The 22,608-nt window shown below is 46.2% G+C and overlaps 1 protein-coding gene across 6 annotated transcripts in view; it reads right to left on the bottom strand.

Moving 5' to 3' along the window:
- Window positions 1-22,608, bottom strand: part of FOXN3 (forkhead box N3) — a 301,639-nt gene that overhangs the window by 158,766 nt on the left and 120,265 nt on the right. For all 6 annotated transcript variants that reach the window (XM_089661849.1, XM_089661854.1, XM_089661850.1 and 3 more), the window contains exon 2: window positions 20,417-20,961. In XM_089661849.1, the coding sequence (XP_089517975.1) occupies window positions 20,417-20,947 (531 nt within the window). In that variant the 5' untranslated portion in view covers window positions 20,948-20,961. The remainder of the gene's footprint in view (window positions 1-20,416; window positions 20,962-22,608) is intronic.

The raw sequence follows: 22,608 nt of genomic DNA on the forward strand, positions 1-22,608 counted from the left end.
GGGGCACTATTCCTCCCACTGATACCAATGATGGGGCACTATTCCTACCACTGATACCAATGATGGGGCACTATTCCTTCCACAGAGACAAATGATGGGGCACTATTCTTCCCACTGATACCAACGATGGGAAACTCTTCCTTCCACTGCCACCATTAATGGGGCACTATTCCTCCCACTGACACCAATGATGGGGCACTATTCTTCCCACTGATGCCAATGATAGGAATCTTCCTTTCACTGATACCAACGATGGGAAACTCTTCCTTCCACTGCCACCAATGATGGGGCACTATTCCTCCCACTGACACCAATGATGGGGCACTATTCCTCCCACTGACACCAATGATGGGGCACTATTCCTCCCACTGACACCAATGATGGGGCACTATTCCTCCCACTGACACCAATGATGGGGCACTATTCCTCCCACTGACACCAATGATGGGGCACTATTCCTCCCACTGACACCAATGATGGGGCACTATTCCTCCCACTGACACCAATGATGGGGCACTATTCCTTCCACTGACACCAATGATGGGGCACTATTCCTCCCACTGACACCAATGATGGGGCACTATTCCTCCCACTGACACCAATGATGGGGCACTATTCCTCCCACTGACACCAATGATGGGGCACTATTCCTCCCACTGACACCAATGATGGGGCACTATTCCTCCCACTGACACCAATGATGGGGCACTATTCCTCCCACTGACACCAATGATGGGGCACTATTCCTTCCACTGACACCAATGATGGGGCACTATTCCTTCCACAGGCATCACACCCTTTTTGTATACAGTTTGAAGACCCTGCCTTAGACTGTTGGGAGATACCAGTTGATGTTGCATAGGTTTGTTGGTCCCTTCCTTTTAGGAACTCAGTTGAACATTGTTGGATAGCAGAGACATCACAAATGTGATATCTCCTGAATTCGATGTTATGACCTCTGAAAGTTTGTTGTGACAAGATATTACCCCTCCATTGGACTCCATTTTTGAAAAGCTTTTTGGATTTATACTGTTTGCATATATAATGGCGTGGATCCTGAAGAAGTGAGACTATGGCGAAACGCGTCATTTCAAAATGCCAACTTGGAACTACACATTTTTGGTAACTACATAGAACCAGACATGGCCACTGAATTTGCTTGTGATTTTAATGAGGTTTTACCTGTATAATAAAGTTGTTGGATATTTTTTTAATTGACTGATATATTTCCTCTTTGAGGTACATTTAAAGCCCCCAGCGTCCCTCTTCTGCCTCCAACATTTGTGAGGTTGGAGGAAGAATACTGGATAACCTATCACTTGATATATGGGACCTAACAAGTTCTGTATTGCCGGAGGTTCTCCGATCCCGGAACAATCCCTCCCCTTCCAGGCGGGAGCCTGCACTGCGCAGGAAGGGGTTAACACTGAAAGCCTAGCCTTGCATTGGAGCCGTGCTGTGATTCAACCCGCTGCTTGACTCCGGGGCTGCCGGTCGGAACACAAAGCATTAGCGTGGCTACAATTTACTCATTTTGCCTCTCCAGGAGCCGCCGGGGTGAGATCTGACGGCTATAAACACAGAATAATTCACATGAAACCGCGCAAAGCGAACTCCTTCCATTTTACATTTTATCTCACACTCTTTGGGTAGAAGGAGAAGTAAAGCTGAATTTTTGTGTATTTTTTCCCTTCAGTTTCGTTCTTTTCTCCTCATCAACAGTTAATTGGGAATATATAGAGAAGGTGCAGCGCTGAGATCAGAATAACAAAATACAATAAAGTGCAATAAATCCAACAAACTGCAAAGTCAATCATAAACCAGCAGAAATAAATAATTATATCACTAGTCCGGGTCATCCATAAAGTGATAATAGTACCTCTTTGAGGTACAAAGGGACCATAGATAGTGACATTTATGAGTCCATAAAGTGACAAAGTGATTGAAATAAAGGTAATGCCACTCAAGGTGGCTAATAAAGTGACAAAGTCCAAAAAAATCAATAATAAATCTGAAGATCCAGTAAAGATCAGGGTGAGGTGATCCACCTCCTATCTCCAATCATATGGTGGTGTGTCAGGTAAAAGAAGAATTGCGCACTCACCAGATGTGCAATAACATCACGCATTTGAGAACACAAATATCTCAGTAGGTCAGCCGGATCCTCTTAAGGGCATGCACAACCTGGTCTGGACTCCCTCTCTGGATCATCCGTGGGCAGCAGCACCTCTGTCCTCCTCCTTAATATAGCTCTTTGGGTGGTTAGGCTCACAAGGAGCCCAAAGAAAAGATGCCAAATAGTGTGATACTGCTACAGAGGTTTTATTGCTTCCAACACAGGTAAATGACAATAAAAACAGAACTGACCATGTGTATCCAAAGATGGCCACCGGACCTGCAAGAGGCCTCGGCGGCGTGACGTCATGACGTTGCAGCTCCTCCCTGACGCGTTTCGTGCTCTAGCACATATTCATAGGGGGTGTCCGTTTTCATTAAAATGGTACTAAAGCCTCGGTTTTCGTTCTCTAAAATAACAAAATACTAGGGTTTGCAATAACAAACAGGCAATGGTTTTGCACAGAGCAGCCCCGATCCTCCTCCTCTCAGGTCCCTTGCTGGCGCTCCTGGCTCCTCCCACTCCAGTAGACTGTGGCTTGCTCTGGGGGCACTGCTGTGTGCTCGCTCCTGAGCCGTGGCTCAATGCGTCCATAAGACACATACAGCTGCAGCTCGTACCCGCCCCCCCTGCTCTCTTCTCATTGGCTCACTGGCTGTGATTGGCAGCAGCGGGAGCCAATGGCCTCGCCTCTGCCAAAGAGGAGGGAGAGTCCCCTGCAGAGCAGAGGCTCTTGAGAACATCACTGAATTGGAAGGGGGCTCAAGAAAGGATTGGGGGTGGGAGGTACCGCATACAGAAGGTTTTTTACCTTCATGCATAAAAGAAAATAATTGAAATACTTTATTTTAGGCTCAGTAATGACATCACTGGGTTTCTGTGCTTCTCTATGTAATGCAGGCAGCTCATGGCTGGTGGGAGGAGCCCGCAGAGTGCTGTACATAGCTTCCTGAAAACATCACAGCACCCTGCCCAATCCTGATGCACTCAGTGGGAGGAGTCATACAAATATCAAAATACCCAAATGGGTAGGAGTCAGTCTGGAGGAGTTGGAGGTCCTAGGCAGGCTGTAGCTGCATGCAGACCATCCTAGGCAGGCTGAAGCTGCATGCAGACCATCCTAGGCAGGCTGTAGCTGCATGCAGACCATCCTAGGCAGGCTGTAGCTGCATGCAGACCATCCTAGGCAGGCTGTAGCTGCATGCAGACCATCCTAGGCAGGCTGTAGCTGCATGCAGACCATCCTAGGCAGGCTGTAGCTGCATGCAGACCATCCTAGGCAGGCTGTAGCTGCATGCAGACCATCCTAGGCAGGCTGTAGCTGCATGCAGACCATCCTAGGCAGGCTGTAGCTGCATGCAGACCATCCTAGGCAGGCTGAAGCTGCATGCAGACCATCCTAGGCAGGCTGAAGCTGCATGCAGACCATCCTAGGCAGGCTGAAGCTGCATGCAGACCATCCTAGGTAGGCTGTAGTTGCATGCAGACCATCCTAAGTAACATCCACATGTGATCCTGAGCCTCCATGATTGAAAGAACCTAAACTCAATTAAAGAAAGGGCGAGGCCAGGGACAGTCAGGTTGGAAAGGAAAGTGCTAAATGATACTGGACGTCCCCCAGCCAAGAAATGAGGCGGATCTCCATCTGACATGCTGCAGCTTCTAGTGCACATCGTGAGAAGCTCACAGTGTGCAGTGAAATCAGAGCAAACCGTTTCAGTCCAGGAGAGTCCTCCTAAAAAAGATCGTTGTGCCACCTAAATGCACAAAGTCTGACAGCAAATAAAACTTTTTGGGAAAAAAAAACAAAAAAACGAGAATGTCTGGCGCTCCGGAGCTCAGAACCCAAACAGATCTGTGGGATAAAAACAAGCATAAGTTACTCCATATCATCGGTAAAGCGAGCCAAAAAACTGAAACTACGAGCATCTGTCAGCCGCAGGGAATGCGAACGGGGAGCGGACGGCTCGCTGGCTTCAAATAAACATGCGACGTTACAGAGGAACGCCCCTATGTGATAATTACATCTAAACACACATTGAGACCCCAACACATGCCAATGCAACAGGCTAACGTATGTTGTGCTGCAATGAAAATCCGTCGCCAGGTGCGAGAGGGTACCACAGATAATAACTGGCCCTCCATCGCACCGACATACTGGATGCATGGCATTGAGATGCGGTGGTGCAGACAGTGTGAACGTAACCTTGCATTTTTAATGCACATGCGCTACATAGCCTGTTACTGTGCAGTGGGTGGCAAATAATGGGCTGCAAATGCATGTGTATGCGAGTCACCTTAGTGCATTGGGGTTGTCATTCAAACTCGCAGCACATGTGTTGATTCGCATTAACACAACACAAGAGTCCAAATTGGCCCTGAAGACAAAGAAATGTAATTTCTTTCTTTCAGGTACTTATATAGCGCCATCAATTTACGCCGCACTTTGCATATATATTGTACATTCACATCAGTCCCTAACCCTCAAGGGGCGTACAATCTAAGGTCCCTAACCCTCAAGGGGGTACAATCTAAGGTCCCTAACCCTCAAGGGGAGTACAATCTAAGGTCCCTAACCCTCAAGGGGTGTACAATCTAAGGTCCCTAACCCTCAAGGGGCGTACAATCTAAGGTCCCTAACCCTCAAGGGGCGTACAATCTAAGGTCCCTAACCCTCAAGGGTCGTACAATCTAAGCTCCCTAACCCTCAAGGGGCGTATAATCTAAGGTCCCTAACCCTCAAGGGGCGTACAATCTAAGGTCCCTAACCCTCAAGGGGGGGGGGTACAATCTAAGGTCCCTAACCCTCAAGGGGTGTACAATCTAAGGTCCCTAACCCTCAAGGGGGGGGGGGGGTACAATCTAAGGTCCCTAACCCTCAAGGGGGGGTACAATCTAAGGTCCCTAACCCTCAAGGGGCGTACAATCTAAGGTCCCTAACTCACATTCATACATACACATACTAGGGACAATTTAGACAGGATCCAATTCACCTACCAGCATGTCTTTTGGAGTGTGGGAGGAAACTGGAGTACCCGGAGGAAACCCACGCAGGCACAGGGAGAACATGCAAACTCCAGGCAGGTGGTGCCGTGGTTGGGATTCGAACCAATGACCCCAGTACTGCCAGGCGGAAGTGCTAACCATTTAGCCGCCGTGCTGCCCATATGATATAATATGTATTTTATTGCGAAAATGGCATACACATATACTCCTGCGCTTGGTGATGGACTCCACAGAGGCTACAACCCCATATCAAATGCCTTGAAGAGTGTACGCCTTGCTGCCCTCAATAGACCAGAGAAGTCCAAAAGTACTGCAACCTTTAAAAAAACAGTTATTGTTCTAAAAAAAAAAAGTGGTAATATACTCACAAAAAGGACAATACTGGCTCTGAGGAAGAGGCAAGTCCTCAAAACGCGTTAGCCTGTTGGAAGTCCAGGATTCCCATTACGGATATCACCCAGTGCAGACTGGACATTGCTGGTCTTTACATTTATTTATTTATTGCATGATGTGCCTTTGACAATATTGTCCTTTGTGAGTATATTCCTACTTCTGTTATAACAAGAAATGTTTTTTTTTTTTTAAAGTAATGCACTAGGCCTGTGCGCCCTGTTTGTTTTCTTTGCATGTACTATTATTTATATGATATAATATGTATGTTTACTTAAAGGATATAATAGATATCTTTACTTATATAATATGTATCACTATGTATATGATATAATATGTAAAGTAAAGGTACATATTATATCCTAGAAGTAAACATACATATTATATCATGTAAATAATAATACATTTTATCTCATATAAATAATGGTAGATAATATATAAGATACATATTATATCACGCAAGAAAAGAGACTTAGTACATAAATAAAAAATCATACTATATCATATAAAGATACATATTATATAAGATACATATTATATCATATAAGTAAAGATATATAATATGTATCATTATTTATGTGCTGAAATATGTATCTTTACTTAAAGGATATAATACATATATTTACTTGCATAATACGGATCATTATTTATATGATTTTTTATTTATGTACTAATTCTCTTTTCTTGTGTGATATAAGTAATAGTACGTAATATACAAGATACATATTATATCACACAAGAAGAGAATTAGTACATAAATAAAAAAAACATATTATATTATATCATATAAATAAAGATACATGTTATATTAGTAAAGATATGCATTATATCCGTTAAGTAAAGATACATATTATAGCACATAAATAATGATACATATTATATATCTTTACTTAGAGGCTATAATACGTATCTTTACTTATATAACATGTATCTTTATTTAAATGATATATGATTTTTTTATTTATGTACTAAGTCTCTTTTCTTGCGTGATATAATATGTATCTTATATATTATGTACCATTACTTATATGAGATAAAATGTATTATTTATATGATATAATACATATCTTTACTTATAGGATATAATATGCATCTTTACTTACATAATATATCATATAAATAATGATACATATTATATAAGTAAAGATACGAATTATATCATATCAATAATTATACAGATTATATATCTTTACTTTATATGATAAAATATCTATCTTTAATTAAAAGACTATAATACGTATCTTTACTTATATAATATGTATCTTTATTTATATGATATGTATCTTTATTTATATGATATGTCTCTTTATTTATATGATATGTATCTTTATTTATATGATATAGTATGATTTTTTTATTTGTGTACCAAGTCTCTTTTCTTGCATGATATGATATTTTTCTTATAGAATATGTACCATTATTTATATGATATAAAAAGTATTATTATTTATATTACATAATCTGTACCTTTACTTATATAATATGTATCTTTACTTATAGGATATAAAACATATCAATGTACCATTGTTTATATGATATAACATGTATCTTTATTTATGTACTACATTTCTTTTTGTGTGTGATGTAATATGTATCTTATAAATATTATACAAATAATATATCATATAAATAATTATACATATTCTATATGATATAATCATTAAAGATACATATTATAAAACAACGTATTATAGAAGCTACATATTTTATAAACCAAGAAAAGAAACAGAGTATATAATATACATATTATATCATATAAACAATGGTACATATTACATAGGTAAAGATATGTTTTATATCCTATAAGTAAAGAAACGTATTATATAAGTAAAGATACAGATTATATCATACAAATAATACATTTTATAAAATATAAATAATGGTACATGTTATATAAAATACATATCATATCATGCAAGAAAAGAGACTTAGTACATAAATAAAAAAAAAATCATACTATAGCATATATATATAAAGATACATATTATATACGTAAAGATATGCATTATAACCTAGAATCTCCTAGATTGTAAGCTCGAAAGAGCAGGGCCCTCGAACCCCTCGTGTAGTATATTGTTACTGTCTTGTCTCATGTTATGTCCCCCTTGCTACTGTACAGTGCTGAGCAAACCCTTTGGCGCTATATAAATACTGTATAATAACATAATAATTATAACCTATAAGTAAAGATACAGATATCATATAAATAACAATACATTTTATATCATATAAATAATACATTTGTTATCATATAAATAATGGTACATATTATATAGGTAAAGATATGTTTTATATCCTATAAGTAAAGATACATATTATATAAGTAAAGATACAGATCATATAAATAATAAAGCATTTGATATCATATAAATAATGGTACATATGATATAAGATACATATAATAAAACTACGTATTATAGAAGCTACATATTATTATATAACCCAAGAAAAGAAAAAGTATCTAAGCAAATATAAACACAATATCATATAAATAATGATAGATATTATATAATGTCTCTTTACTTCAATATTATAAAATAAATTAATAAAAACAAAAAATTAAATAAAAAGTAACAAATGTGTCAGAGCGTCGCTTATCAGCGCCAATCTCCGCCGCCCCCCCCCCCCCTCCGCTGCATCGCCGCACGAGTCCTGAGCTCGCCGCACTCAAACTGCCACATCCAGAACTCTGTCTCCGTGGCAACTGGTTACTCTCCCTATCAACTGTGAGAGGGTCGTCATGGAAACACATATACAAGACAAATTCCTCACCACAGCCGAGGACCAGATGGCAGAGAATACGGAAACTCACGGGCAAAAGGGACATTGGGAGGAAGGAAGGGGGAGGGGACGCCCGGTGACAGGTCAGATCCGGGACCATGGACAAACCCTTAAAATGTGTAATAAACTAGAATATTTCTGGGTAGCTCCGCCTCTCCAGATAGGTTAAGTATAGATTAATGGCCAAGGTTAAGTTGCCTAAGCGGTTGTGGTCATTTCATTTTTTTCATAAATCCCTCGGTTTCACCCTCCATCCTTTGTTCCATCTCCGAGCTGCTGATCCTCTCCAACCACTTTGAACCACTTCCAGTCTATATGCGCTCGCTCCAGCGCCAGCTGCCCATCACTGCTCCAGACTGGCTTTGTGATGGTGACAACAGTGGGCTGTGTTTCTGAAATGCAGGTTGGCATGGCCACTTGGGAGTCTCCACCAGAAGTTCCTCTGACAACGTAGAGGAACAATTGAGAGAAAGAGAGATGAGGTTGTCACTCGGTAAAAGGAAGTGCCTGAACAAGGAAATTTATGGCAGGATCACCGGGGATTAATTTAATTAAAGGACCAGACTATAGAAACCTAGAAAATAAATTTTTGAAATGACATTAAAGTGTTACTAAACCCACAACAGTCCAATCAGTCTGTAGATGCAGTAAAGCATGCTTGTTATACTCACTGTGGAACCTAAGGGGTTAATCCTCTGCAATGTGTAAAAAGGCTGTTTGATCCTGTCTTCTCTGATCCTCCCCTTCTTATACTGTCCCCAGTCCTTCTGCCCTAGTACAGAGCAGCAGTGGCGAGTCTGCACATGCTCTGTTTGGTGTGTATTGCTGGATAAGGTGCATGTGATTGGCAAAGGGTCAATCAGCACTGTCCAGGCAGAGGGTCAGGGGTTATGCAGCCTCATGTGAGAGGAGAATGAAAACGTCTCCTACCAGCTTTAACCAGTGCTCTGCTGGACACTGATAGAAGTCACAAGACTGTTATATACTACTGATGAGAAAAGGTACTTAGCAGTTTATATTTACTAAACTGTGGAACCTAAGGGGTTAATCCTCTGTGTAAAACCGCTGTTTGATCCTGTCTTCTCTGATCCTCCCATTCTTCTACTGTCCCCAATCCATCTCCTGATAGCACAGAACGGTAGAATAATTCTGCACATGCTCAGTTTGGTGTTTAGTGAGTTTTTTTTTTTTTTTTGGGAGGATGCATGTGATCAGCACAGAGCCAATCAGCACTGTCCAAATAGAAGGTCAGGAGTCATGCAACCTCATAGGACAGTCAGAGGGGAATGAAAACTCCTCCTACAAGTTTTAACCAGTGCTCAGCTGCACACTGATAGAAGTTACAAGACTGCTATATAATGCTGATGAGAAAAGGTATTTAGCAGTTTATATTTCATAAAATAATTGCATTTCCATGTTCTGTGTACTGTGGGAGACCAGATATAGCAAATGCGGGGTCCGGGGAGCGGGGATATAGCGAATGCGGGGTCCGGGGAGCGGGGATGTAGCGAATGCGGGGTCCGGGGAGCGGGGATGTAGCGAATGCGGGGTCCGGGGAGCGGGGGATATAGCGGATGCGGGGTCCGGGGAGAGGGGATATAGCGGATGCGGGGTCCGGGGAGAGGGGATATAGCGAATGCGGGGTCCGGGGAGAGGGGATATAGCGGATGCGGGGTCCGGGGAGAGGGGATATAGCGGATGCGGGGTCCGGGGAGAGGGGATATAGCGGATGCGGGGTCCGGGGAGAGGGGATATAGCGGATGCGGGGTCCGGGGAGAGGGGATATAGCGGATGCGGGGTCCGGGGAGAGGGGATATAGCGAATGCGGGGTCCGGGGAGAGGGGATATAGCGAATGCGGGGTCCGGGGAGAGGGGATATAGCGAATGCGGGGTCCGGGGAGAGGGGATATAGCGAATGCGGGGTCCGGGGAGAGGGGATATAGCGAATGCGGGGTCCGGGGAGAGCGGATATAGCGAATGCGGGGTCCGGGGAGAGCGGATATAGCGAATGCGGGGTCCGGGGAGAGCGGATATAGCGAATGCGGGGTCCGGGGAGAGCGGATATAGCGAATGCGGGGTCCGGGGAGAGCGGATATAGCGAATGCGGGGTCCGGGGAGAGCGGATATAGCGAATGCGGGGTCCGGGGAGAGCGGATATAGCGAATGCGGGGTCCGGGGAGAGCGGATATAGCGAATGCGGGGTCCGGGGAGAGCGGATATAGCGAATGCGGGGTCCGGGGAGAGCGGATATAGCGAATGCGGGGTCCGGGGAGAGCGGATATAGCGAATGCGGGGTCCGGGGAGAGCGGATATAGCGAATGCGGGGTCCGGGGAGAGCGGATACAGCGAATGCGGGTCCGGGGAGAGCGGATACAGCGAATGTGGGGTCCGGGGAGAGCGGATATAGCGAATGCGGGGTCCGGGGAAAGCAGATATAGTGAATGCGGGGTCTGGGGTTTAGTAACACTTTAACATACAGTTAGGTCCATATATATTTGGACACAGGCACAATTTCTAGTTATTTTTAAGGTATTTACCCAAACATATTCAAGCTATAGTTCTATAATGGATATGGGCTGAAAGTGCGCACTCTCTGGTGTAATTTGAGGGTATGTACATCCAAATTGGAGGAAGGGTTTAGAAATTGCAGCTCTTAAGAGTAGCCATCTCCCCTTTTTCAAGGGACCAAAAGTAATTGGACAATTGAATCAAAAGCTGTTTCATGGCCAGGTGTGGGCTACTCTTACATTATTTCTTCATCAGTTAAGCAGGTAGAAGGTCTGGAGTTGATTCTAAGTGCGGTATTTGCATTTGGAATCTATTGCTGTGAACCTTCATCATGTGTTCAAAGGAGATGTCCATGCAAGTGAAACAGGCCATTGTAAGGCTTCAAAAACTAAACAAATCCATCAGAGAGATGGCAGCAACATTAGGAGCGGCCAAATCAACAGTTTGGTAAATTCTGAGGTAAGAGGAACGCACTGGTGAGCTCAGCAACATAAAAAGACATGGAAGTCCACGGAAGACAACAGTGGTGGATGATTGCAGGATCCTCTCTATGGTACATAAAAACCCAATCACAACATCCAGACAAGTGAAGGACACTCTCCAGGAGGTGGGCGTATCATTGTCAAAGTCTACAATCAAGAGAAGACTTCACGAGAGCAAATACAGAGGGTTCACCACAAGGTACAAACCATTCATAAGCCTGAAGACTAGAAAAGCCAGATTAGACTTTGCCAAAAAACATCTAAAAAAGCCGGACCAGTTCTGGAAAAGCATTCTTTGGATGGATGAAACTAAGATGAATCTGTACCAGAATGACGGGAAGAAAAAAGTGTGGAGAAGACTTGGAACAGCTCATGATCCAAAGCACACAGCGTCATCTGTAAAACATGGTGGAGGCAGTGTGATGGCATGAGCGGAGGCAGTGTGATGGCATGAGCGGAGGCAGTGTGATGGCATGGGCATGCATGGCTTCCAGTGGCACTGGGTCATTGGTGGTTATTGATGATGTGACAGAAGACAGAAGCAGCCGGATGAATTCTGCAATGTTTACAGATATACTGTCAGCCCAGATTCAGCCAAATGCAGCAAAGTTGATTGGATGGCACCACAGTACAGATGGACAAGGATCTAAAAACACACTGCAAAAGCAACCCAGGAGCTTCTAAAGAAAAAAGTGGAATATTCTGTAATGGCCGAGTCAATCACCTGATCTCAACCCCATTGAGCATGCATTTCACTTGCTGAAGGCAAAACTAAAAAGGCAGAAAGACCCACAAAGAACAACTGAAGAGAGCTGCAGTTAGAGCCTAGCAAAGCATCAGAAAGGAGGAAACCCAGTCTTTGGTTATGTCAATGGGTTCCAGACTTCAGGCAAAGCATCAGAAAGGAGGAAACCCAGTCTTTGGTAATGTCCATGGGTTCCAGACTTCAGGCAAAGCATTAGAAAGGAGGAAACCCAGTCTTTGGTAATGTCCATGGGTTCCAGACTTCAGGCAAAGCATTAGAAAGGAGGAAACCCAGTCTTTGGTCATGTCCATGGGTTCCAGACTTCAGGCAAAGCATCAGAAAGGAGGAAACCCAGTCTTTGCCTGAAGTCTGGAACCCATGGACATGGCCAAAGCATCAGAAAGGAGGAAACCCAGTCTTTGGTCATGTCCTTGGGTTCCAGACTTCAGGCAAAGCATCAGAAAGGAGGAAACCCAGTCTTTGGTCATGTCCTTGGGTTCCAGACTTCAGGCAGTAATTGCCAGTAAAGGATTCCCAACAAAATATTAAAAATGAACATTTTATTTATGATTATATTAATTTGTCCAATTATATTTGAGCGTCTGAAAATGGAGGGACTGTGTATACAAATGGTTGCAATTCCTAACATTTGTACTTGAAATTTATGTTCAACCCCTTGAATTAAAGATGAAAGTCTGCACTTCACATTCATTTGGATTGTTTTGTTTTAATTTATTCTGGCAGCATACAGAGCCAAAAGTATGAAAATTGTGTCTGTGTCCAAATATATATGGACCTAACTGTATAATGAGATATTCTAGTGAGTTGGTTTATACAAGTTCGCAGGGTACACATAGCACAATGTGCATGTGACAAAAACAGAGACAACACAAAACAATATGGAGTTACATAAATGAAAAAAACACACACGAATGGAAGGGAAGCCTGATAGAAGAGGGGGAAACCTAAACTTGTAGAAAGGAATGCTGATAAAACGGGGGTCCTAAAAAAGTAGCAAGAGTTACTATTAAAAAGATGGCGATTCTGAAAAAAAAGGGGGGGGGGGGGGAAGAGGGCTAAAATATAGGAAGAAATGCTAATGAAAAGGGGGGGGGGGAATCCTAAAAAAAAGTAGCAGAGAGAGATCCCAATGAAGGGGTGGGAATTCTGATAAAAGGGACAGAGCTCCTAGTAAGAAGGCAGGGATTCTGTAAGGGGGAATCTGATCAATGGAGCAGGGGGTCCTGATAATAGGTGGGAGGAGATCCTGATAAAAGAGTGATTAGTGCAGTACAGAGGGGTAGGCGGGAGGCCACAGTACGGGGGGGGGGGGGGGGGGTAGGCGGGAGAGCACAGTACAGGGGGGTAGGCAGGAGAGCACAGTACGGGGTTAGGCGGGACGGCACAGTACGGGGGGTAGGCGGGAGGCCACAGTACGGGGGGTAGGCGGGAGGCCACAGTACGGGGGGTAGGCGGGAGGCCACAGTACGGGGGTAGGCGGGAGGCCACAGTACGGGTGGGGGGGGGGGGGAAGGGTAGGCAGGAGGCCACAGTACGGGGGGTAGGGGGGAGGCCACAGTACGGGGGGTAGGCAGAAAGGCGCAGTACAGGGGGATGTCATTCCAATTACAGATTTAGCCCAGTGACAGGCTGCTGCTGTCACCACAAACCAGGTTCTGGGACACTGCCTGGGTCACAGCCATTGGGACAGCTTAGTAAAAAGCATGACTGTCCCAGATTTGGCAAGTATGATGTAATGCAGTGCCCATGCATTAAGATGGCCTTGCATGGGGGGAGGGATCCTGATAAATAAGGGGAAGCAGGGATCCTAAGCAAGTAGCAGGGAATCCTGATAAAGGGGTTAGGATCCTGGAGAAAATGGGAGGAGGGAAATCCTAAAAAAGTGGAAGGGATGTTGTTAAAAGGCAAGGGTGGGGGGGTTGGGGTCCTAAAAAAAAAGTAGCTCCTGATAACATGAGGATTCTGGTAATGAGAGAGAATCTGGACAGGGAGTCCTGATAAAGGGGCAGGGTGGTCTAGTAAATGGAGAAGGAACGCAGATAAGAGGATGGGTGATCCTGATAAAAGGGGGTGGGAACTTGATACACGAGCAGAGGAGCTTTATATAAAAGGGATGGGATCTGATAAAGGAGCTGGGATCCCTGATAACAGAGCAAGGAGTCCAAAAAAAAAAAAGGAAGATGGTGGAGGACCCCCGACAACCTTTTCCAAGCATTTTCTTCTCTCCATTTACAGACAGGTGTGTAACCCTCCACAAGCTGAATCGGCAGCACAGAGGTCTTTACACACGTATGAGTAATTGATGCGGCTTCTCTCTTTTCAGGTTAATCGCTTTCGTTGTACGTGCCGCCTTCCATTGGCATAGTAATTCTGGAAATGTAAAATGGCCCAACGACAAGAGCGTCCAGCTGGTGCTTATGGCAGGCAGTGCGCACCAACCAGCCCGATGGCACTGCAGCTGGTGGGGAAAGCGAGCGTGACGCAGCGATGTCCAGCAAGTGTACCTGTCACCCACATGGTTTTATGGGGGGGGGGGGTTCTAACCTTTATTATAGATCTAGGCTTATCCAAAGTATGTTTGAATCCACTTACTGTTGGCTGACTCCCTGCCTTTCCTAGAAGTCTATTCCAAGTACTAACTATTCTTTTGAAAGTATTATTTTACTGAAAGAGTTGTTGATGGTTGGAGTAGACTTCCAGCAGAGGTAGTCGGTCAGTCACCAGTAAGTGAATTCAGACATGCTTGGGGCACACATACACATACACACAACTTGAAAAATTAGAATATCGTGCAAAAGTTCATTTATTTCAGTAATGCAACTTAAAAGGTGAAACTAATATATGAGATAATGAAAATTAAAATATTGTGAAAAGGTGGAATATTCTCGGCTCAAAGTGCCCCACTCTAATCAACTAATTAAGCCATAACACCTGCAAAGGGTTCCTGACCCTTTAAATGGTCTCTCAGTCTGTTCAGTAGGAATCACAATCATGGGAAAGTGCTGACCTGACAGTTGTGCAGAAAACCATCATTGACACCCTCCATAAGGAGGGAAAGCCTCAAAAGCTAATTGCAGAAGAAGTTGGATGTTCCCAAAGTGCTGTATCAAAGCACATTAATAGAAAGTTATGTGGAAGGGAAAAGTGTGGAAGAAAAAGGTGCACAAGCAGCAGGGATGACCGCAGCCTGGAGAGGATTGTCAGGAAAAGGCCATTCAAAAGTGTTGGGGACTTTCACAAGGAGTGAACTGAGGCTGGAGTCAGTGCATCAAAAGCCACCACACACAGACGGATCCTGGACATGGACTTCAAATGTCGTATTCCTCTTGTCAAGCCGCTCCTGAACAACAAACAATGTCAGAAGCATCTTACCTGGGCTAAAGAAAAACAGACCTGGTCTGCTCAGTGGTCCGAAGTCCTCTTTTCTGATGAGAGCAACTTTTGCATCTCATTTGAAAACAAAGGACCCAGAGTATGGAGGAAGGATGGAGAGGCACAGGGACCCCGAGTATGGAGGAAGAATGGAGAGGCCCAAGGACCCCGAGTATGGAGGAAGAATGGAGAGGCCCAAGGACCCAGAGTATGGAGGAAGAATGGAGAGGCCCAAGGACCCCGAGTATGGAGGAAGAATGGAGAGGCCCAAGGACCCAGAGTATGGAGGAAGAATGGAGAGGCCCAAGGACCCCGAGTATGGAGGAAGAATGGAGAGGCCCAAGGACCCCGAGTATGGAGGAAGAATGGAGAGGCCCAAGGACCCTGAGTATGGAGGAAGAATGGAGAGACACACACTGCAAGATGCTTGAAGTCCAGTGTATATTATAGATAGATGGGCCCCAACCACATGTGCCTCTACAGGGTTGTACTGCATGAATCCATCATCTTATTATTGGGGTTCATCCCCCCCTTTTTTTCAATTTTTTTACCCACATTGCCTTATATAGGCCTAGGGTTATGCTTCTCTCCAGATGGTAACTGTATTTGCCTTTATGCTTGCATGTGATATTATATACCTATGGTACAATTTTTGAAAACACCTCCTTCAGGGAGTGTAACCTATGTGGTAACTATATGTGCTTATATGCATAGTATGTGATATTATATACCCATGGTATAATTTTTTGAAAATACCTCCTACAGGGAGTGTAACCAATGTGCGGTGCTGCAAATGCTTTAGACTATGGTGGTCATAGCCTTTGCAGCACATATACCCAGACCGGTCTTGGTGTGATTTTAATGGTTTTAGGTCTGTGTGTATTGTCTCATACTGAGGTGATGGTAAACCAGGGCGATTGCCCGAGTGTCAATCATTAATGTGTAATAAAGCATAATTTTTGGACATTGTTCTGAGTATCGCATTCTGTCCATAATGTAGCCACTTTCTTGTGAAGCTATCTACAGCACCCTGCCAACCCCTTCAAACAACCATGATCTGCCTGCATTTCATAGATAAGCACAGAGACTATGAGCCATTAGTGAGGGAAACAGACGCAAGACTGGTATACTGCACTGACTGGTAAGCCCTGTAGCAAGCAGATGGCACTGCTCAAGGCTGGACAGGACACAGTCACCCCGCCGGCAAAGAAGAGGGGAGCAGCATCCCAAGTTGTACCAGAAACTAGGCAGTGTTCAGAGAGAGAGGATGGACACCACACATACCCGTCCCGAGGAGTCCTGTGAAGAAATTGTAGTGCAAATGGCCTCAGCCATCACTCTGGCCACGCCCTCTGTGTCTCGTCCCACCCATAGGGGGCTTGGTCATAGAGGATTCTGTGACCAAGCCCTCTATGGACGGAACGAAAAGCGTCAGTAGGCGTGGCCGGAGTGACAGCTGAGGCCATTTGCACTACAGTGTCTTCACAGGACTCCTTGGAACAGGTATGACTGGTAAGCCCTGCTTCAGACAAAACCTTCAAAATCAGCTCTCATTTTAAACTGTAGTGCAAATGACCTCAGCCATCATTCTGACCACACCATCTGACGCGGCTCATCCCGCCCATAGGGGGTTTGGTCATAGAGGATCCTGTGACCAAGCCCTCTATGGGTGGGGTGAAACGCGTCAGTGGGCATCGCCGGAGCGACGGCTGAGGCCAATTGCACTACAGTGCCTTCACAGGACTCCTCGGGACGGGTATGACTGGTAAGCCCTGCTTCAGACAGACAACCTTCAAATCAGCTCTCATTATAAACGATTTCAGCAGTTGAACGGCTGCCTACATAGCAAAATATTTTTCCTGATGTCCTCAGACTGAACATGTCTCTAATTCATGCATATCACATTTCTAAAATGACCAGAACAGTAAATTTCAGTAGCAGCCTTTGTAAAAAAAAAAATGGATATGGTTGAATTCCTCGGCTCTGTAATGAATCGGCTGCGAAGGCCGTATAGTGACACTCAATCAGGAGAGCCGTCTGGAACGTCTCATTACAAGAAGTGTCGAGTATCGTCCCGGAAAAGGTCAACGCGACAATTCGTACAATCATCAGAATATATCAATATTCTTATTCTGGGCTGAGCAGGGCAAACCCGAGGCTCTGTCGGGGTTCATTCACAGCAAAGCACGTGCGATGTAAACGCAAATTATCGCAACACATGGCAATGAGCCACCTGCGTGCATTGTGTTGCATTGACATTCATTCCTAAAGTGGCTGTGTCAATGCAGTAAACGTGAAAAAATGGATTATATATATATACATATACACATACATACACACATATATACACGGTAAGGTAAAAAAAAAACAAAATGATCGCCCCTGCGCTGAAGCGCACCACAACACACCCATGTGCTACACAGCCAATAAATGAGCAGGTCACAGTCAGCCTTGGATATAGCTCTTGGATTACCCAATAGTGAGATCTTCCCACTTTAATTCCTGCACAGAGGTCACCTGGGAGCCCTATGGGCTGTCCCTGCCTACCATTGTGTGCTCCCACCCACCTGAGAGGTCACCACCCACCTTTGTGTACTCCCACTCCCTCCTGGGCTGCCCCTGCTTACCTTTGTGTCCTTCCCCCATGGAAGACCCCAACCACCTTTGTGTGCTCTCACCCACCATGAGTTGTTTTCACCTACGTTTCTCTCTGTCAATAGGCTGTCCCTGTCCACCTTTGTGAACACCCCCATTCAACTTGGTGTCTTTCCAAACAGGCTGTCTCTATCCATCTTTGTGCACTCCTCATGGGCTGTCCCCTATTACCTTTGTGTTTCCCCCTCATGTGGCATCCCTGAACACCTTGTGGATATCCCTTCTTGTCTTTCTGTCTTCACCAAATGGACTGTCTCCACCCACCTTCACATGCTCCAACCCCTCATGGATTTTCCCCTCCACCTTTGTGTCTTTCCCCCGTGGGATGCCCATGCCTACCTTTGTGCTTCAATCCCCCTTCCCCCATGGGCAGTCTCAGCCTACCTTCCCACCTCTTCCCCCATTAGCTGTCTCCAACCACCGTGTGTGCTCCTCCCAAATGGGTTGTCTTCACCTACCTTTGTCTTCCTCCCAATCACCCCCTCCTCTCTAATATTGTGTCTCCCACTATGGGCTGTCCCTGTCAACCTTTGAAAATATCCCCACTCACCTTTGTGCCCCCCCAAATAGGTTGTCTTCACCCACCTTTGTGTGCTTCCACATCTCATGGGCTGTCCCCTTCCACCTTTGCGTTTCCCCCCATGGGTTGTCCTTGTCGCCTTGTCGTCCCTTTTGCCTTTGTGTCTTCCTCAAATGGACAGTCTCCAACCACCTTCACATGCTCCCACCCCTCATGGGCTGTTCCCTCCACCTTTGTGTCTTCCCCCCATTGGGTATCCATGCCCACCTTTGTGCTCCCACCCCCACACCCCCCATGGGCTGTCCCAGGCCTATCTTTGTGCCTCTTTCCCATTAGATGTCCCCACTCACCTTGTGTGCTCCTCCCCAATGGACTGTCTCCCCCTACCTTTGTTTTCTTCCTAATCACCACCTTTCCCACCAACACTGTGTCTCCCCCTATGGGCTGTCCCTGTCCACCTTTATGGATATGCCACTCACCTTTGTGCCCCCCCCCCCCAAATGGGTTGTCTTCCCCCACCTTTGTGCGCTTCTAACCCTCATGGGCTGTCCCCCTCCATCTTTGAGTTACCCCCCCCCCCCCAATGGGCTGTCCTTGTGACTGTCCCTGTCTATCCTTGTGGATATCCCCTTTTCCCTTTGTGTCTTCCCAAAATGGACAGTCTCCACCCACCTTCACATGCTCCCACTCCTCATGGCTGTCCCCTCCACCTTTGTGTCTTCCCCCATTGAATATCCATTACCACCTCTGTGCTCTCCTTCCCCCCCATGGGCTGTCCCAGCCTACTTCTGATCCTCTTCCCTCATAAGCTGTCCCCACCAAACCTGTGTGCTCCTCCCCAATGGGCTGTCTCCACCTACCTTTTTGTTCCTCCCAATCACCACCCTTCTACCCCAACCTTGTGTCTTCCCTTTTGGCTGTCCTTGTGCACCTTTGTGGAAATCCTCACTCACCTTTGTGTCTCCCCCCCATTGGGCTGCCTCCCCCCCACCTTTCAGTTCTCCCATCCCTTACGGGCTGTCCCCCTCCACCTTTGTGTCGCCCCCATTTGTCCAGATCCCTAACGAACCGGCTGCAAAGGTCATATAGTGCCAATCAGGAGAGTTACCTAGAACGTCTCTTTACAAGTGTCGAGTATCGACCCAGAAATGTCGACGCAACGTGGCTGTCTCTGCTCGCCTTTGTATCTCCCCCCCCCCCCCCATGGGACACCCCTGTCCACCTATGTGATCCCAATACCCCCCCATAATTGGGGGGGAGGGGGGAGTACAAAGAGGCGTGAGGAATATATATAAACTTTTTTTCATTTGTATTGTACCCCTGATGAAGGGTTGTTTAAACTCCCAAAACGTGTTGGATCTCTTCTTCTATTGGCGTGCGTTCTGCACAATTGGATTTCCCTCAAGATGCCCCTGTGGATAAGGATGCTTTAGCAGATGTGAACAGCCTCACCAACGCGATTCGGCTTAACTAATGAGATGGTGAGTCACAACAACAGACATTAATAATAGAAAATCTAGCTCTTCCTATGCATGTATCTAGAAATAAAAGCTTGACAGGAGTGTCGCACACTTATCAAAATTAAAAATTCACCATTAGATATATTTTAAGCATTGGATTCAGAGGGGGTGGGCTAAAAGCTTTTTTAGATTTTTGGTTTCAGTGTCAAGAGCCTGACTGTGGTCACCACAACAGGAAGTGAGAAAATCTCTCCAAGACATAAAAGTTCTAATCCTTTACCAGACACAATTTTTTTTTTTTTTTCAGGAGTCCCCCATTAAGCACCACCCTCATTTAGACGGCATTCACAGCCTCCTCACCTGGCTCCGGTCCTTGTCCACCTTCTTGAAACACTTATTCAAGGAGAGATTGTGCCGCACCGAGTTTTTCCAGCCGGTGGGCGCGTTGGCAAAATATGGGAAGTGCTCCAGGATCCAATTGTAAATATCCTTTACGGGGAGCCTCTTGGTGGGCGAGTCCTCGATGGCCATGAAGATGAGGCAGCTGAAGGAGTAGGGAGGTTTGCAGTTGGGGTTTTGTTTGGCGTCATAGGGCATGTCCGACTGGGCGGGCGACGGCGGGGTGTCATCAATGTCCTGCACGGGGCTGACGCTCCGCAAGACAGAGTCCCCAAAACTTTTCAGCAGGTTTTTGCTCTCGTGCAGCCAGTTCAGGTTCGTCAGCTCCTCGTCCTCCACAGCGCCCTTCTCCTTGTTTATTTTGACGGCGGGTGGCGCGAAATCAAGGTCATCATCATCGTGCAGCGGGTTCGACAGCACGCTGCTTCTGTAGCTAGAGACGCTGATGCCCGTGCCTTCCGGCTTCTTGCTGGGGGGCATAACTGGACCCATTTAGGCGAAGAGCCCTGGAGAAAGAAAGAGAAGGAAAGATGGCATCAGCAGCGGAACAGAGAAATCATCACATTTTTATATCTTGGTGCACCTGCCAAGCTTATTGTAGAGGTGTATGGAGGCAGCGGCTTGGGCCTCCAAGCTTCAGTAACATGGACCTGTCATCACATCAAAAAAAAGTAACAAAAAGTAAATTAAAATGTCTGTCCCTAGTGGAAAAACAGGGAGGTAGGAGAGGGCGGAGTCAAGTTTGACTTTTACAGGTAAAGTCATGCCAATATTTTCCTATCCAATAACTGTTAGACTGTAGGTAACCAGCGGGGAGACAAAGGGATTCCTGCAGGATGGGGGGACTCTGGTGGGGTGATAAAGGGATGTCTACAGAATGGGGGGGCTCTGGTGGGGTGATAAAGGGATGCCTGAAGGATGGGGGGCTCTGGTGGGGTGATAAAGGGAAGCCCGCAAGATGGGGGGCTCTGGTGGGGATTTAAAGATGGGGTGCTCTGGTAGGGATATATGCCTGCTGGATGAGGGGCTCTAGTGGGGTGATAAAGGGCACCTGAAGGATGGAGGTGCTCCAGTAGGGCAGTAAAGAGACACCTGTGGAACAGGGGGGCCCAGTTTGGGTGACAAAGACACCTTAGGGAAGGAGGTCTGAGCAGGAAATGGGGGGGGGGGGGTCTAGTGAGGTGATAAAGGGAAGCCTGCGGGATAGGGGGTTTCAGCAGGGCAAAAAAAGAAAGCCTATGGGATTGGGGGCTCCATCGAAGTGAAAAAGTGACACCTGCAGAAAAGGAAGGGCAATAAAGGGAAGCCTGCAGGATGGGGGCTCCAGAAGAGCAATATAGGGGAAGCCCACAAGATAGGGGGCTTGGGTGGGGCGCTAAAAGATGCATGAGGAATGGGAGCTCCAGTGAGGTGATAAAGGGACACCTGCGTAACAGGGGCTCTGGTGGGGTAATTAAAGGAAGCCTGCGGAATGGAGGACTCCAGCGGGAAGATAAGGGACAACTGCAGGTTTGGGGGTTCTGGCGGGTCAGGAAAGGAGAACCTGTGGGATGGGGGGCTCTGGCGGGTCAAAGGGAGGCCTGTGGGATGGGGGGCTCTGGCGGTCAAAGGGAGGCCTGTGGGATGGGGGGCTCTGGCAGGTCAAAGGGAGGCCTGTGGGATGGGGGGCTCTGGCGGGTCAAAGGGAGGCCTGTGGGATGGGGGGCTCTGGCAGGTCAAAGGGAGGCCTGTGGGAAGGGGGGCTCTGGCGGGTCAAAGGCTGGCCTACAGGATGGGGGGGCTCTGGCGGGGTGATAAAGAGACACCAGAAGGATTGGGGGGGGCTCTGGCGGGCCAATAAAGGGAGGCCTCCGGGATGGGGGGCTCTGGTGGGATGATAAAGGGACACAGGCAGGATTGGGGAGGGAGGGGGGCTCTAAGCTGATCAATAAAGGGGGCCTATGGGATGGGGGACTCTGGCGGGGTGATAAAGCGACACCGGCAGGATTGGGGGTCTTTGGCAGGTCAATAAAGGGAGGCCTACGGGATGGGGGGCTCTGGCTGGGTGATAAAGGGACACCGGCAGGATTGGGGGGGGCTCTGGCGGGTCAATAAAGGGAGGCCTACAGGATGGGGGGCTCTGGCGGGGTGATAAAGGGACACTGGCAGGATTG

This window comes from Staurois parvus, unplaced genomic scaffold (assembly GCF_062004578.1).
Source record: "Staurois parvus isolate SC_StPar_1 unplaced genomic scaffold, SC_StPar_1.0 ptg001398l, whole genome shotgun sequence".
Lineage (NCBI taxonomy): Eukaryota > Metazoa > Chordata > Amphibia > Anura > Ranidae > Staurois > Staurois parvus.